General features: G+C 42.7%; 6 protein-coding genes across 6 annotated transcripts; 5 read left to right on the top strand and 1 right to left on the bottom strand.

The window, feature by feature from the left end:
- The first annotated feature begins 58 nt into the window (after positions 1–58).
- BBOV_IV007932 (putative integral membrane protein) lies at positions 59–735 on the top strand. Its single transcript, XM_051767750.1, has one exon. It carries the CDS (start codon positions 139–141, stop codon positions 613–615), a length of 477 nt encoding a protein of 158 aa, XP_051623673.1. The 5' UTR covers positions 59–138; the 3' UTR covers positions 616–735.
- A 662-nt stretch (positions 736–1397) lies between these two features.
- On the top strand, positions 1398–2243 carry BBOV_IV007930 (SmORF protein). Its single transcript, XM_001610665.2, has one exon. The coding sequence runs from the start codon at positions 1438–1440 to the stop codon at positions 2161–2163; it is 726 nt and encodes a 241-aa protein (XP_001610715.1). The 5' UTR covers positions 1398–1437; the 3' UTR covers positions 2164–2243.
- Positions 2244–2796: 553 nt separating this feature from the next.
- On the bottom strand, positions 2797–6674 carry BBOV_IV007920 (variant erythrocyte surface antigen-1 alpha subunit). Its single transcript, XM_001610663.2, has one exon. The coding sequence runs from the start codon at positions 6332–6334 to the stop codon at positions 2855–2857; it is 3480 nt and encodes a 1159-aa protein (XP_001610713.2). The 5' UTR covers positions 6335–6674; the 3' UTR covers positions 2797–2854.
- A 676-nt stretch (positions 6675–7350) lies between these two features.
- On the top strand, positions 7351–10734 carry BBOV_IV007910 (variant erythrocyte surface antigen-1 alpha subunit). Its single transcript, XM_001610664.2, has one exon. The coding sequence runs from the start codon at positions 7425–7427 to the stop codon at positions 10674–10676; it is 3252 nt and encodes a 1083-aa protein (XP_001610714.2). The 5' UTR covers positions 7351–7424; the 3' UTR covers positions 10677–10734.
- Positions 10735–11651: 917 nt separating this feature from the next.
- On the top strand, positions 11652–12661 carry BBOV_IV007900 (methyltransferase family protein). The gene is made up of 7 exons (XM_051767529.1): positions 11652–11877; positions 11916–12010; positions 12044–12097; positions 12135–12198; positions 12235–12341; positions 12376–12484; positions 12519–12661. Exons 1-7 carry the CDS (start codon positions 11671–11673, stop codon positions 12636–12638), a joined length of 756 nt encoding a protein of 251 aa, XP_051623294.1. The 5' UTR covers positions 11652–11670; the 3' UTR covers positions 12639–12661.
- Positions 12662–13137: 476 nt separating this feature from the next.
- Positions 13138–15607, top strand: BBOV_IV007890 (Eukaryotic aspartyl protease family protein). Its single transcript, XM_001610661.2, has 10 exons — positions 13138–13900; positions 13935–14195; positions 14270–14343; positions 14380–14500; positions 14559–14690; positions 14797–14937; positions 14973–15206; positions 15240–15284; positions 15320–15505; positions 15540–15607. The coding sequence occupies exons 1-10, from the start codon at positions 13718–13720 to the stop codon at positions 15573–15575; spliced, it is 1413 nt and encodes a 470-aa protein (XP_001610711.2). The 5' UTR covers positions 13138–13717; the 3' UTR covers positions 15576–15607.
- The last annotated feature ends 23 nt before the right edge of the window (positions 15608–15630 follow it).

Raw genomic sequence — 15630 nt, 5'->3', positions numbered from 1 at the left:
AGTGCAATTATAGATATTCGATAGCATTAATGTAGATACAATTACTAAATACCACTACTCTTTACCACTGAATAAGACCCTATTAGACTACTCCACTGATCCACCACTCCCTACCACCGTATCACTACCATCGTAACCATGTTGGTCTACCCAGCCCTAGTACTAGCCCTGGGTGCCCTATGGCCACTGGACTGGACACCTATGAAGTCACAGTTACTGAGCTCAGTGACTGGCCAGTACCACGGTACTACATGGGCCATGGCAGAGAAGGTGGCTGGAGGTGATGATCCGGAGGAAGTAGTGGTAGTGGAAGGTACTACTAGTGATGAAGTGGCAAAGAACAAGGAGAGTCAGAAGGGGTGGAAACAGAAACTAAAAGAATGGGCTATAGAGTATGCTCTACTAGACGAAAATGGACATTTCCAGTGGGATTGGAATTTTCTGATATGGATACCGATTTGGTTAGGTGCGCTTATAATAGGAGGGCCTTTGGCGTTGATAGTAATGCTGATATATTTCATAGCAATTAGATTTTTCAAGTTAATTAATCCTAAGTCCTCGTTAGGCTGCGGTGGAAGTTCGGTAAAGAATATGAACGGTACAAAGCTGGATTAATGAACAGCATTTGGGGTGTGTTGTTAAATATGTGCAGTACAAACGACGTATATTTAATATGGTAGGGGTATACTCTGGTGGAATTTACAACAGCTTATTTCCTATACGTATACCTCTTAACAGCAACCTAATGACCGATACTATAATGCCATATATTACTTTGTTTTATTGATATCACAGTTATTTAGATATAGAACTATCTTCAATATGCAGTGTGTTAGTGTCATGCAATATTGAATTTCTATAAATGAATCATCATGACTGGACATGATGTCCCTCGTGGCAACAATAGTCATAAGATAACATCATATTATACCGTTGTCGTAACGTAATACAATGCGATTAAACATATAATCCGTAATATCTCTCTTGGAATATGTTTTCTCATAGTGGTCAATAGCACATCTTATGTATATGATAGTTACAGATATAAGCCATGGCAGTATATTATGGTGAAAAGGAAACTATAGTAGTTGTTAAGATAGCAACAAGTCGATTATGTGATTCTTTGTTCACTTTGTGATATTTATGCTATAAATGGCGTCATTTATCGTGATCATTACTGTACTGTTGGTGATCTTTACCTGATAAGGTCACTCTTCTGTTACTGTTTAGTAGTGCACCTGTACTAATAGTGATCTGATCAGTGCCCGACAACGACAGAGTCAAATTTCATGACACATATATAGCTATTGCAGAGTACCCTATAGAACTACATGGGAGAACACTCCCCGATTTTCTAGCACCTGTACTATGCATGGGGCATTACAACAACCTTAGTTACAACAATTAACAATCTCACTCCCTACTAACTTTACCAAGATGGTAGCCTTCAACTTCTTGTGGAAATTCTGCGTAGTTCTTACTTTCGGGCTCTCTGCCACTGTCACCTCTACTGATGTAGCCCAAGATCAACCCACGCATAAAGCACTAGACAGCGGAATTTCCGGCAAGGAAGACAAACATGACACCGAACCAGTGGAAGTACAGGAAGAAGAGAATACCAAGATTGGAAAACACACTAAATCCGTAGAGCCAGCCATATACTCTGTGGAATGGCATCTTTTACCGAATCCCGAAAGCAGAGCAAGTCTTCGTGAGGAGTTGCCGTCTGACTTGGCTGCAAAGGTTCCAAAGGACTGCAACAAGTCTATAGCGCCTCCAGTAATGAACCGCATTCTGTGGTATTTCTCATGGCGTGACCTTCAGTGGTTTCTGCTACCCAAGCCTGAAAACAGAGCTGCGCTACTTGAGTTGTTACCAAGTGATGTTGCCGCGTTGGTTTCAAAGGACTGTAACAAGCCCGTAACCACCATAGTGGAAAACTATATTTGGAAGTATTTCAATCTATCTCCAGTTGACTGGTTTCTGTTACCCAAGCCCGAAAGCAGAGCATGTCTTCGTGAGGAATTACCAAGCGAATTAGGCGCTAAGATTCCAGAAGACTGTAATGAGCCAATAACACCTTTAGTGGAGAATGAAATTAGAAAACATTTCTCGTCGATGCACAAAAGGGAAAGGCCAAGCCTTTTCCTGTCACATTATTAGTCAAATTAAACAGCCGACATTTAAATATCATATAAAAACAGAAATACCATAATATCATTGTACATTTACATATATCAACCCAACTAACACTACCATCCACTACATCCATGACCTCTCTCTACTGCTACGTTAATGTCACTAGTCATTAGCGCATACATACTACCATGGTGTTCCCCTGTTATGGCCCAGTATGGTACAGCATACTAACCAGGGTATCCATAATGTCCCATGGAAGTGACTTCATTATAGACTACTGACTCACTGTAATATCCAGAGATAGTACTACAATATGCTTCCACTAGACAGTACATCACCCTCTACACTAGTACATATCACTACCTCTATCAGAACACACCAGTAATCACTACAAGGGTCCTGAGAGTGAATTGACTGAAACTAGATCATTGAACTATACACTGTGATTGGAAGAGATCTGTGCCTATCATCTGCCAAACCCACTTTTCAAGCCACCAGCAAGTGCCCCACCACTACACTACCCCATACTCTATAAACCCCACCAGGGTAACTCCAACATAAATAGTGCCCCCACTAAACACACATTTGTGCGGGGAAAGAGAGGGGGTGATATAGACACAGTAGTTACTATGTGGTCACAAAAAAGTGCCAATACACCTCATACTATAACTAGAATATCTACCACTTCTTTGTTAAACTTTTACTAACCATGATACTAAAACATTACTAAAAGCACTACTAAACATTGACCAAAATTTTCCACCCCCTCCAGCACTACTCTTCCCTTCCTCCCCGTCATCACCTTATACCACATACATTCCCACTGATGTGCTCCACCCCGTAACCAATGCGACCTCATATGTGTCCAGTCCAGTGGCCATATGGCACCAAAGGCTAGGTAGAGCACTGCTACTAGCCAGGCTAGCGTGAGGACAAAGACCCAGGGGAGCCGTATGTCGTATTGGAGCTGGCCGACCTGGGAGAGGAGGTTGGTGAGGGGGTGTTGGTCCTGGCCCTTAGAGGGGTCCTGCTTGTTCTTGTTAATCACTGCACTGAGACTGCTTAAGAAGTCATGACACTGCTTCTTCCCCTTCGTATCGGCTGTAATGCTGTAATCTCCCTTCTCCTTTTCCTTCTGATTACACCCCTCCAGATTGAATGGGTTACCATAGCTGAAGCCATGTCTGTACAACACCGGTAGTACCCCGGTACATGATACGATTGATTGGCATCCACACAGGCCACCACCCGTCACACCGTGACTTCCCTTTTTGCACTTATTGGGGTCACACTCTCTACAGCCCCGGCATTCAATCTGTTGGAATGCGTCAGAGAGTGACTTTAGGCCCCCTTCAAGTGCATCTGATAGGTACAGTACCCATGAGAGGTATGTTCCACCGAAGGTGGCACTCACTGCTGTATAGAGTTCACCGGTTAGAGGGGAGAGGTACTGGCAGTTCTTAGTGAGTCGTGATAGGGAAGTATTAGTGGTAGTAGTAGCATCGGAATATGGAACAGGGCTAGTACTCTTCTCGCCCTTAATATTTATCAGTGCTTGTCCTACTGTGCCTCTATACTGCCCTCCATCACCGTCCTTCTTTGGTATCCACTCTATCTTCTTTACTTCATCCCGTAACCCGGAGGCACACCAGCCACAAAAATAGTCAGTATCTCCTTTCTGAGACGGATCTTTCTGGTGGTCACACTGCCTGTTACCTGCATTCTTCGTCTTTCCACTATCCTTATTTCCTACACCACCCCTAAAGAACCCAAATACATCACCCAATACCTGTGGTGTGGTAGCACTGAGTTCTGCTGTTACCCTCACCAGTGTATAGACACACGACTGCATCATGTTCTCGTTACTGAAGAAGTATAGGATGCCATAAAGGCGTTGCCCAGTCATATTAGTGATGCCGTCCTTCTGGAATTGACCCCTAAAACCCATTGGCAATGGGCAGCATTGACCAGAACCATTACAGTGTCCCAAGTGGGATGAAGCCAAGGGGTAGTCTGGATTGTCCTTTTCATCGTTTCGTACTTCATCACAACTAAAGCCTGGCAACCGATCCTCGAGGAATGCCTGGAGGGGGGAAGGGACACCGGTGGTAGTGGGTTGGAGGCAGGTCCTACAGATACTGGGTGTGGATGGTTGGCCACACTTCTTGGAGTGTGAGTCACATGCACTGCACTTGGGAGTGTTGCATATGTCTTTGATCTGATCTATGGTTTTATGAAGTGTGTTTGCGACCCATTCCGATAAGCTGCCGTTTAAATATGATGAATTACTAACTCCCAGTTCCTTCTGTATTTCCTCCATTACCGAACGTACCTTATGGATAGCCTCACTTATCTTGTTCTTACCGGGATCATATTCACCCTTCTCCGCTGCCTTCTCTAGTCCATTACTCCCCAATAGATCTACTAGTATTCCACCACCATTCGTCAGCTCCCCTAGTTTCGTCATGGCATCCTGTAGTTTATCCTTCAGCCCATCCTTAGCCTCCTCTAGTTTCCCATTCAGCCCATTCTTAGCCCCCTCTAGTTCCCTCTTAGCCTCCCCTAGTGCCCCCTTCACCCCCTCTATAGCCTCCTTCTTCTTCCCTTCCAATGCCTCCTGGGCATTACCCAATTGTACCACTACTTCACCAATCTTCTCCAATAGTGTCTTTACCTTCATTGCTACACTCTCTCCCGATCCTAATGGTAGTTTATTAAGTTTATTTCCCATCTCTGCTACCCTCTTTTTCCTATCATGCTCCATGGGGCTACACCCCATGCACATCCAGCTAATTACCCCCTTGGATACCACATCCTTGCCATACCTACACTCACGCCATTTGCCTCCCAGGGCTACCTTCACGGCACATTGCTTCCTGAGGAAGTACAACTGGTAGAACAGAGCCCTAATGTAGTGGACCACCTGGTTGTATGCTTGGATGGGAACTGATGGGTAGGTGAAGTTACACTCCGTGTTAGCGTACAAGGCGTGGATGGAAGGTTCCTTAGTCCTGTCAGTGCCTTTGAGGCCACCCTGGATACCTATGAGTACCAGTGGGCAGTACTGGGTCACTGCTTGGAAGTGAGCAAACAGGTTAAATTCATGGACGGTAATGGGTGCTGTGCGGCCTGTCTGGTAGAACGAAAGCTGTTTTTTGTTCTCGACGTCTGGTGCTACCTTTTCCAATACTCCTTTGGAATGCTGCAGTATCTTTGGATATGCCTCACTATATGGCAGTGCACTTAGCCAGTAGAGGATCTCACGGATGGTCTTGGGAGTCCTTGGAGTACTCTCACTATTCCTTCTCTGCAATCCAGTAAAATAGGCACATGATAGGATATAGAGCTTGAAAAGGGCGCCTTGTTTGTGTTGGTCAATGTCACTAGTACTAGAGCTGCCATTCTTGAAGACAATAGCTTGTTCATTGAATGAATCCCTATGTGCAGTATGTATAAATCCAGGATAGTTCATACCAGCTGGTTGTCTGGCTGTATTATCATTAGTGTCATGGACACCACTGTTATAAAGGCCACTAGGCATTGCAAACCCTAGAAGCAACTTATCACTAATCCCATCCCATATGACCTTGTCAAGTCTATTCTGTGGCCCACTATTGTTCAGCATATCCCTAGGAAACCCTAGGGCCTGTAGCCATTGGGATAGCGTACCATCATCTAGACCACTACCATCCAGGATGTGATTATTCCATCGGGGACTACTCCAGTGATACTTGCCAGTCCAATATAAGTAGGTAATGCCACTCCAAATGAGACATACTGACCCTAGGAGGATACGGGCACATTGGTGGCGATTAGAAGCACTTTCAACATCTTTCCAATATGGTTTGACGTCTACCCTCTTGGATTCCACGTATTTTGTCCTTTGATAAAATGCTTTACTAGGGTACGCTGACATGTAGCTATTCCTGTTACATTCATCACGGCCAACAACCCCGTCCTCGATTATACAAGTACACTCCTTATTACACTTCCCAGGACAACTCTTACAACAACACTTGCAGCATTTGCCTGCTAGAGCGCATTTGCATGTGGCAGCAGTACAGGTGCTGCTGCCACCAGTACTACACTGACACCTATGCAGTACACCACCACCACTATCACTACACTTTGTACACCTCCTGCCCAGGTGGTGTCCTTTACTCTCATTGTCCGCATCGGCCACATCCCATTTCATACATTTACACGTATCACAAGGCTTGTTTTCCTTTACTTCCTGTAGATACTCGCAGCCAGTACTGCCACCGCCACTGCCACTTTGGCCGTGCGGATTGTCATTGCCACCAGTGCCCTTGCACTGGCTGCCACTCTTCTCGCCACCACACGTCACTATCTTACTCCACCCAACGAGTGCACTGAGTACCTGTGCCAGCTGGTCTACATAGGTCCGTACTACTGCAGTGCCACCTAGTCCTTGGACTAGGGAGAATAGCTCATTGAGGCACTCTGTGACTCTCGCTTTTGGGGGGCCTTGCTTTGGAGCTTCACCTTGATATCCTATAGGACACCATGAGGTACTGTATACTACTAGTAGTACTATAGGAGTACTACCTATACTGCTGTACCTACTATCCTACTATTACTAGGATTGGATTCAATAACAAAATCATCGTTACCACCGGGATATCACATTACCACATCAATGACTCAATAATAAAGTCAACATTACTAGTAGTATTCCACATAACAACAAGATCATACAATGGAGTACTGTTGAGGAATACAAATGATTGGATCCTATATACTACATATACTATGCGCGCCATATATAATAGAGGGCGCCTTTGGCGCCCAGTAGTATATTGGCTCACCCCTGTACAGAATGCATATGTGGCCTGGCCGCGGCAGTGACTGACCTACTGCAGTCAGTACAACTGGAGTACAATGGTAAGTAACCAGTACTAGAGTAGTACTACCTAGTACCACTACTGGTATACAGTACCTCATGGTGTCCTATAGGTTATGAGGGTGATGTTAAGGAAGGCACTGACACCAGCAAAGGTGCCAACAGTGACAAAGTGAAGGAACACCTCCATGGACTATTCTCCCTGGTACAGGGACTAGGTGGTACTTCCGTGGTACGGACCTATATAGACCAGTTGGCACAGGTACTCAGTGCACTCGTTGGGTGGAGTAAGATAGATAAGTGTTGGAAGGGCAGTAGTGCGTGCAAGAAGGGTAATAAGGAACATCATGGCCTAAGTGGCACTGACTGCCAATATCTCAAGGATGTACAGAAGAACACGCCGTGCGACAAATGTAAATGTATGAAATGGAATGTGACCGATGCGGACAAAGAACACAACGGACACCACCTAGGTAGGGGGTGTCAGAAGTGTGAAGGAGACAAATGTACCCATTCCTGTTACAAGAAAAGCTACAAGTCTGCATACTCAAATAACAATGATTCACGGAAGAATGATAACATAGTCACCTGGGAAAAACTCAGTACATCCAGTAATAGATCCAAATGCGCCCGTATCCTCCTAGGGTCAGTATGTCTCATCTGGAGTGGACTTACCTATATGTATTGGACAGGCAAGTATGCAAAAGGTAGCCCATATTGGAATAACCACATCCTGGATGGTACCGGTCTGGATGACGGTACCCTATCACAATGGCTACAGGCCTTAGGGTTTCCTAGGGATATGCTTAATAACGCTGGGCCAAAGAATAGACTTGACAAGGTCATATGGGATGGACTTAGGGATAAGTTTTTCTTGGGATTCCTGGAGCCTAAAGGCCTTAGTGATAGTGGTGATGTTAATGACATCAATGGTAATACCGCCAGAGCTCCTTTCGGCATGAACTATCCCGGATTTGTACATACTATACATAGGGATTCATTCAACACTGATCAAGCTGATGTCTTTCCTAATGGCACTAGTTATAGTGACACTGATACTAACCAGCACAAACGAGGTGCCCTCTTCAAACTCTACATACTATCATGTGCCTACTTTACTGGATTACAAAAGAAGACTATTCCCACTACCCCTAATAATCCCAAGACCATCCGTGAGATCCTATACTGGCTAAGTGCATTGCCCTATAGTCAGGCATATAAGGATACGCTACACTATGCCAAGAAAAGACTAGAAGAGGTACTCAAGAAGCCCGATGAATGTGACACTGAACAGCAACAACTCAAGTTCTACCAAGATAAACGCCCCCATCCCATTACCGTTGATGTATTCAACCTGTTTGCCCACTTCCAAGCAGTGACTCAGTACTGCCCACTGGTCCTCATAGGTATCCAGGGTGGACTCAAAGGCACTGACAGCAGTACAGAACCTCCTATCCATGCCCTCTATGCTAACACTGAGTGCCACTTCACCTATCCCACTGTGCCCATTCAAGCATACAACCAGGTGGTTCACTACATTAGGGCTCTGTTCTATCAACTCTATTTCCTTAGGAAGCAATGTGCCGTGAAGGTGGCTCTAGGAGGGAAATGGCGTGAGTGTAGGTATGGTAGTGGAGTGCTTGGGAAGGGGGTAATTAGCTGGATGTGCCTGGGGTGTAGCCCCATGGAACATGATAGGAAAAAAAGGGTAGAGAAGGTAAATGGGGATTTAAAAACAGTGCTCAAGGGGACATCAGGGGATCTTCCCGGAGCACTAAAGGAATTACTGCAGAGGATTGGTGAAGTAGTGGTACAATTGGGTAATGCCCAGGAGGCATTGGAAGGGAAGGAGAAGAAGGCTATACAGGGGGTGAAGAGAGAACTGGAGAAGGCTAAGGGGGCACTAGATACGGCTAAGGGGAAACTAGAGAAGGCTAAGAAGGCACTAGAGAAGCTGACGACGAATGGTGGTGGTGGTGGAATACTGAAGAATGTAGTGGATGCAATAGGTAAGGCTCAAAGTGATGTGACAAATGTCGATCCTGGTAAGAACGCGATAAGTGAGGGCGTCCACAAGATACGGGAGGTATTGAAAATATTGAAAGAGGAAGTCCCTGAGGCAATAGACAAGGCAATCGATGAGATGAAACAGAAGGGAAAGGATGCATATGGCACGACACGTGAACTATTGGATTGGGCCTCTAAACAATTTATTCATGCCATAGAACAGATCAAAGATATATGCAACTCTGCCAAGTGCAGTGCATGTGACCAACACTCCAAGAAGTGTGGCCAACCATCCAGATTCACACAGTGTCCTACCTGCCTCCAACCCACTACCACTGGTGTCCCCTCCCCCCTCCAGGCATTCCTTGAGGATCGGTTACCAGGGTTTAGTTGTGAGGTAGTACGAAACAATGACACAGACAAAGACACAGTCTATCCACCCGCTGCATCCCACTTGGGACACTGTGGTGGTTCCGGCCAGTGCTGTCCATTGCCAATGGGTTTCAGAGGGCAATTCCAGCAAGGAATCACCCAAACCGGCCAACGCCTTTATGGCATCCTGTACTTCTTCAGTAACGAGAATATGATGCAATCGTGTGTTTATACATTGGTGAGGGTAACAGCAGAACTCAGTGCCACAACACCACAGGTACTGGGTGATGTATTCGGGTTCTTTAGGGGTGGTGTAGGAAATAAAGAGGAAGGAGAGACTAAGAGTGGACAGAAAAAGACGTGTGAGCATATCAAAGACCCCTCTAATAAAGGAGAAGATAAGTACTTTTGCGGCTGGTGTGCCTCTGGGTTAAGGGATGAAGTAAAGAAGATAGAGTGGATACCAAAGACAGGGGAGGCACCATACCAGGACAAAGTCGGTAAAGCACTAATAGGTATTAAAGGCGAGAAGGACAGTAGTGCCACTCCCACCAACACTTCCCTCTCAACACTCACTGACAGTAACCACTACGTATCCCCCCTAACCGGTGAGCTTTATACCGCAGTGAGTGCCACTTTCGGTGGAACATACCTCTCATGGGTACTATACCTATCAGATGCCCTTGAAGGTGGTCTAAAGTCACTTGCTAGTGCATTCCAACAGATTGAATGCCGTGGCTGTAGAGAATGTGACCCCAATAAGTGCAAGAAGGGTGAGCACGGACAGGGTAGTGGACAGTGTGGATGCCAATCAATCGTATCATGTACCGGGGTACTACCGGTATTGTATAGACATGGCTTCAGCTACGGTAACCCATTCAATCTGGAGGGGTATGAACAGAAGGATGGAAGCAGAGAGGGGGATTATAGTATTACAGACACGAAGAATCCTAGACGTTGTCATCAATTCTTGGACAGTCTTGCTGTAGTGATTGACAAGAACAAGCAGGCCGCCTCTCAGCAGGACCAGGACAACAAGCATCCCCTGACAGAACTCCTCTCCCAAGTCGGCCAACTCCAATACGACATACGGCTCCCCTGGATCTTTGTCCTCACGGTAGCCTGGCTAGTAGCGGTACTATACCTTGCATTTGGAGCCATATGGCCACTGGACTGGACTCATATGAGGTCGCATTGGTTACGGGGTGGAGAACACCAGTGGCAATGTATGTGGTATAAGGTGATGACGGGGGTTCGACGGGTGCCAAATGTGAGCAGTGAATCCACAGCGTAGATGATAGGATGTTTAACATGGCGTTATACCAGTATTGCTGTTAGTAGGAATATGAAATATATGCATCAAAAAGCTTAATCTCGTAAAAGTAAATACGGCAGTTATCTTCTAGTACATCTATCCGTAACACAGTTCTTTAGTTCAAAAATGTTTATACACTAAAGCATAACCTGACTCCAGAGGACAAAAATATCAATGTTAGCACCAAGTTACCCGTTAGGCACTTATATAGGATACTCATCTCGCCACATTGATGTTAACCGCATATTCATTAGTTTTGTATGTGACATTCGATCATAGCAGCATAATTTTTACTTCGATGGTTAAATGCGTTCACCTGTTTGCATCTAATCTTATGTCACGCTTCTACTTACATTGCATAAAACAATACACACCTAAACCATCTGTTAGTACATAACCATACGTAATTCGCATTAAACATGGCGAAAAGATGGTTGCGATACAAGTTGTACACAATATTATATAATCAGAACATAAGATAGCTCAAAATAATTTAAAGAGCACACATATAAAATATATATGCGCCATTTGTACCATATTGTTTGATGATGACATAGGCACTGTGATGAAAAGAAACAATATAAATCAACAGTGTGTATATAAAAGGTCAATGCACACTTCCTACGCCCTGGGGAGCTGCATATGTACAACTTGATAAGATTCCTCATAAATCCTCCCGAAAAAATAGTCCAACGTAAGATTATAAATATCGATTTTTAAAAGGACAAACATTCCGAATAATGAGCACTGGGCTAGTACGATAGTGAACAAATAATGGACTCTGAAGCGTATATATGCTCATATGGCAACGTTTGAACCGCCGAGCAGCTGCCACGTTATTAACCACATCATATGTACACATTACATTCATTTGTTCAAACAAATGGTGGACTTTGGATTTATGTCATAATGCCTTACGCAACCACACACTTAGTAATGTGCGATGGTTATGAGTCTTTATTCTTAACAAAAAATGGAAGCTAAAATTAGTAAAAAAAGGGGAACAAGCACAAAGAAACGTAACTTGCTACCTTTTAAAAACAACCGTGAATTTAGCCTGCAATGCGCGAAGAAACGCTTAAGCGGTTCCAGATTCCGCACGCTAAATGAGAGACTCTATACATCTCATAGCAGAGATAATTACTCCTATTATCAGCGAAATCCCACTTTATTTAAAATAGTATGTATGCAAAACTGAATGGATATGTTGAACTTCAGTATCATGAAGGCTACAGGGAGCAAGTGGAAAAATGGCCGATCGATCCTTTGAACAAAATATTGGTTTGGTTGGAAGGAATTGAAGATGACCAGGTGTTGGTAACGCGAAGGATTATATGAATTTACAGCATTGGAGATTTTGGGTGCGGCGAAGCACGAATAGCTCAAACATTTATAAATAGGTGATTACAGTATATATAATTTGTATTTAGATAACAGGAAAGTACATTCATTTGACTTAATCGCGGGTAACTCTTTTATTACGTCTTGTAACATATCGAAGGTCAGAGTTGCTATATACATTGCAACATTGCTATAGGTGCCGCTGGACGACAATTCGCTCGATATATGTTTGTTTTGCCTTAGTTTGATGGGAAAAGATTGGCCATTATTCATTCGGGAAGCTACGCGATGTTTGAAAGTCGGGTTAGAAATATAATTGCCGTATTTAGCTTCACAGGGGTATATTGAAGATTGTTGAAGTTTCTAGCCGTTTTACGGACATTAATAAATTTAACGATTTCTTTAACCTTATCGGATACAATAACGAAGAAGAAATGGAACATGATGTCAGTTTAACGAACCATTTAATAACGAAAACAGGAAAATGACATTTTTACCTTTTTCCAATTTAGGCTACAAACCAAACAAAAAACTATACCAGGAGATATATACAGCAAAATAAGTGATGTTTTATTACCTTGTTTATACAAACGTCGTTAATATGGAACAAAGTCCAAAATGAAATCGATTGAATCAATCATTACAATTCGCAACATAGAAAACCATGTTAACAAAACATCACAAATCTACCGTATAAGTTATACATTTTATTAGACACATTGTGTATTTTATATGAATAGTTCACATTGCCCATTTTATGTTAACATAGGACCAGTGACGGATGTGGTGCCGTGAAGAATGAATCGGATAAGAATATAGAGATACAAACAACCCATACCCATCAAACTGTAAACTATTTTTTATTAAACAAATAATAATTGACTATTACTGAAATGTGTATGAATCATTCGAAACATCATGGAATAATTAGCGACGTTTGGAATAGCCACTATCACATGTCTTCTATTACACATTGGGACAATCCATAGGAGTTAAAATTCAGCACATTATAAACATGTATATTAAAGGATCTTAGATACATATCATGCCAAATGGTAACAATGATAGGTACCTTGGTGATTACATATGCGCAGCAGTGCACGAGACTCCGTTCTTCCACCACGGATGCCTTGATAAAACGACTCACATATTGATACAGTAAATTTGAGATAATAATTGGAATCTAACATTATTGTTGGGGTTCAGATTAAATCAATTGATGATTCATAGGCTTTAAAATTAAGGTCCGATTAATGCAACATGCCGTTTAAAGTTTTTTAGTTCGATGATCACTCCCACTAATACTAATCCCATGAATAAATAAAAAACTTGTTTGTGGCAGTGTTGTTGTATTGCATCGCCTTTGGGTTCTAAAGGTACTATGGTACTGGGTATGAGTAACACAAACGATTCAAAGATCATTGAGGGCACGCTGTTATGATATGGAGCAACATTGATACAATTACGTTGTAAATTTATTTCATTGGTCATTATAAGGGCGGATTAAATGTAACTATATTTAGCACATTTCAGAAAGTCAAACATGACCATGATGCCGATCTGTTTCACATATTTTGCTTTATGAAAACGTATTTCCCTGTTAACATTTAATGCGTTCCTGATCATCATATGGACAGTGAGTTTGAGCATGCCATGAAATACGTACCAACTAATCAAAGATGAATATTTGGAATGTGAAATATATAGCTGGTACAACAGCAATTTGGCTGGTATCCAGATATGCGAAAGCTGATATGGAACGCCAGACAGATATCTGCGTTGATCATAACAGCAACAATCAACACATTAGTCCATACTACGATGACGAAGACATCTGTTTACATCACGGAAACGCATCAGAGGTGAGCAACATGATATGTATACATAAAGCAACAGCATTCTATAACTTTAAAGCGGTACAATAGAGCTGATGGGCTGTCTGCATTGCAAATGGCCGAGGATAATCACAATGCTTTCAGGAGAGGTAAAATTTCTTTTGCGAGAAGGAGTGAAGGATCTTTCGGATCAATTGGTTACAGTGGAAGTCACGTCAGTCAAAATGCTTTAAAACTCATGAGAAGATCGAATCCTAAAAGTTTAAGCATGCTCAGCAGATCAGAATATGGGAAATATATACCCATCAAGGAAACGAAAGACGTATGTTGTTACCTAACTTTAAATACCTGAATGCATAAGCGTACCATGGCTGTTTAATATATAATTTGATACAGAGCCTTTATATTGGGGAAATCATGATAGGCACCCCTCCACAAATTGTACATCCTATATTTGACACAGGAAGCACGTATGTTTTAAAGTTATACAAAGTAAAAATGAGCAGAAACTTATGGGTAGTGGGATACGACTGCAAAGATCCATCGTGTCTGAAAGTTGCTCGCTATAATACTTCAGTCTCATCTACTTTTGAACGGCTGAAGAACCCAGTTAGGATACATGTGAAGGTACGTTGAATATAATAAAATATTGTCTTACGTATGACGAATGATCAATACCTTTTAGTTCGGTACTGGTGAAATTGAAGGGTACCCTGCTCTGGATACCGTAACCATAGGAGAAACCGTCGTTCCAAAGCAAGCACTAGCTGTTGTGGATTCAGAGAATTCTGGAACCCAAATATCCAATATATTCAACGTATGTTTAAAAAGCAGACTTGAATAAAGCGTGTAAATAATACATCTGATTGAGCGTGTTACAACCTATTGATTATCAAATTCACCATCCATTAAATTCTGTGTAGAAGATTAACTTTGAAGGCATAGTTGGTTTGGCATTTCCAGAGATGAGTAGTATACCCGGAATGCCAATATTTGATCACATGGCTTTGTTAAGAAATATGAAGCACAAGGAATTTGCATTTTACATAAGCAATAACGATAAGGTAGTTGGAAGTTATCAAAAAATGACTGACGTTAGGACTCAAAGCTGATGCTAGGAGGAGTGGATCCTCAGTATTATACAGGAAAGATCAAAATGTTTCCCGTAGTTCGTGAACACTATTGGGAAGTGAAATTAGATGCACTATATGTGGGAGATGAAAAGCTATGTTGCGACGGAGAATCATCATATTTAATTTTTGATTCCGGTACTTCACTCAATACGGTTCCCAGCAGTTATTTTGATCGTTTTATATCACATTTCAAGATTAAGGTATGTGGCACTGGAATTTCATATGATTCTTAGACGTGTGATGACTACGAAGTCTACCCGACCATTACCTATGTGATAGTAAGTTTTACCATAAAGTTATATATATTTACTAGGGTGGAGAGCATATAAAGCTTGAACCGCATCAGTACATGCTAAGCAGCAATGGTCGCTGTCTGCCAGCATATATGCAACTCGACGTACCGTCAGAGTTTGGAAATGCTTTTATTGTTGGATCCAATGCATTCATGAGGCATTACTTGACGGTTTATCATAGAGGTAGCAACGGATCTAAGTCGATGGTTCGTGATGCTTAGGTTATTTCATGATTTACAGGTTGGAATTGCTCCCGCAGCGCATAATTCTGCGTAATGTGGCACTCATGATTCGTTGCCTATTAGGCTTCAAACGTATAAACCGTTAGTAA

Source organism: Babesia bovis, assembly GCF_000165395.2.
Source record: "Babesia bovis T2Bo chromosome 4 map unlocalized Chr4_1, whole genome shotgun sequence".
Taxonomy (NCBI): domain Eukaryota; phylum Apicomplexa; class Aconoidasida; order Piroplasmida; family Babesiidae; genus Babesia; species Babesia bovis.
Note: the sequence above shows the minus strand (reverse complement) of the source record. Positions and strands in the feature narration are given on the sequence as shown.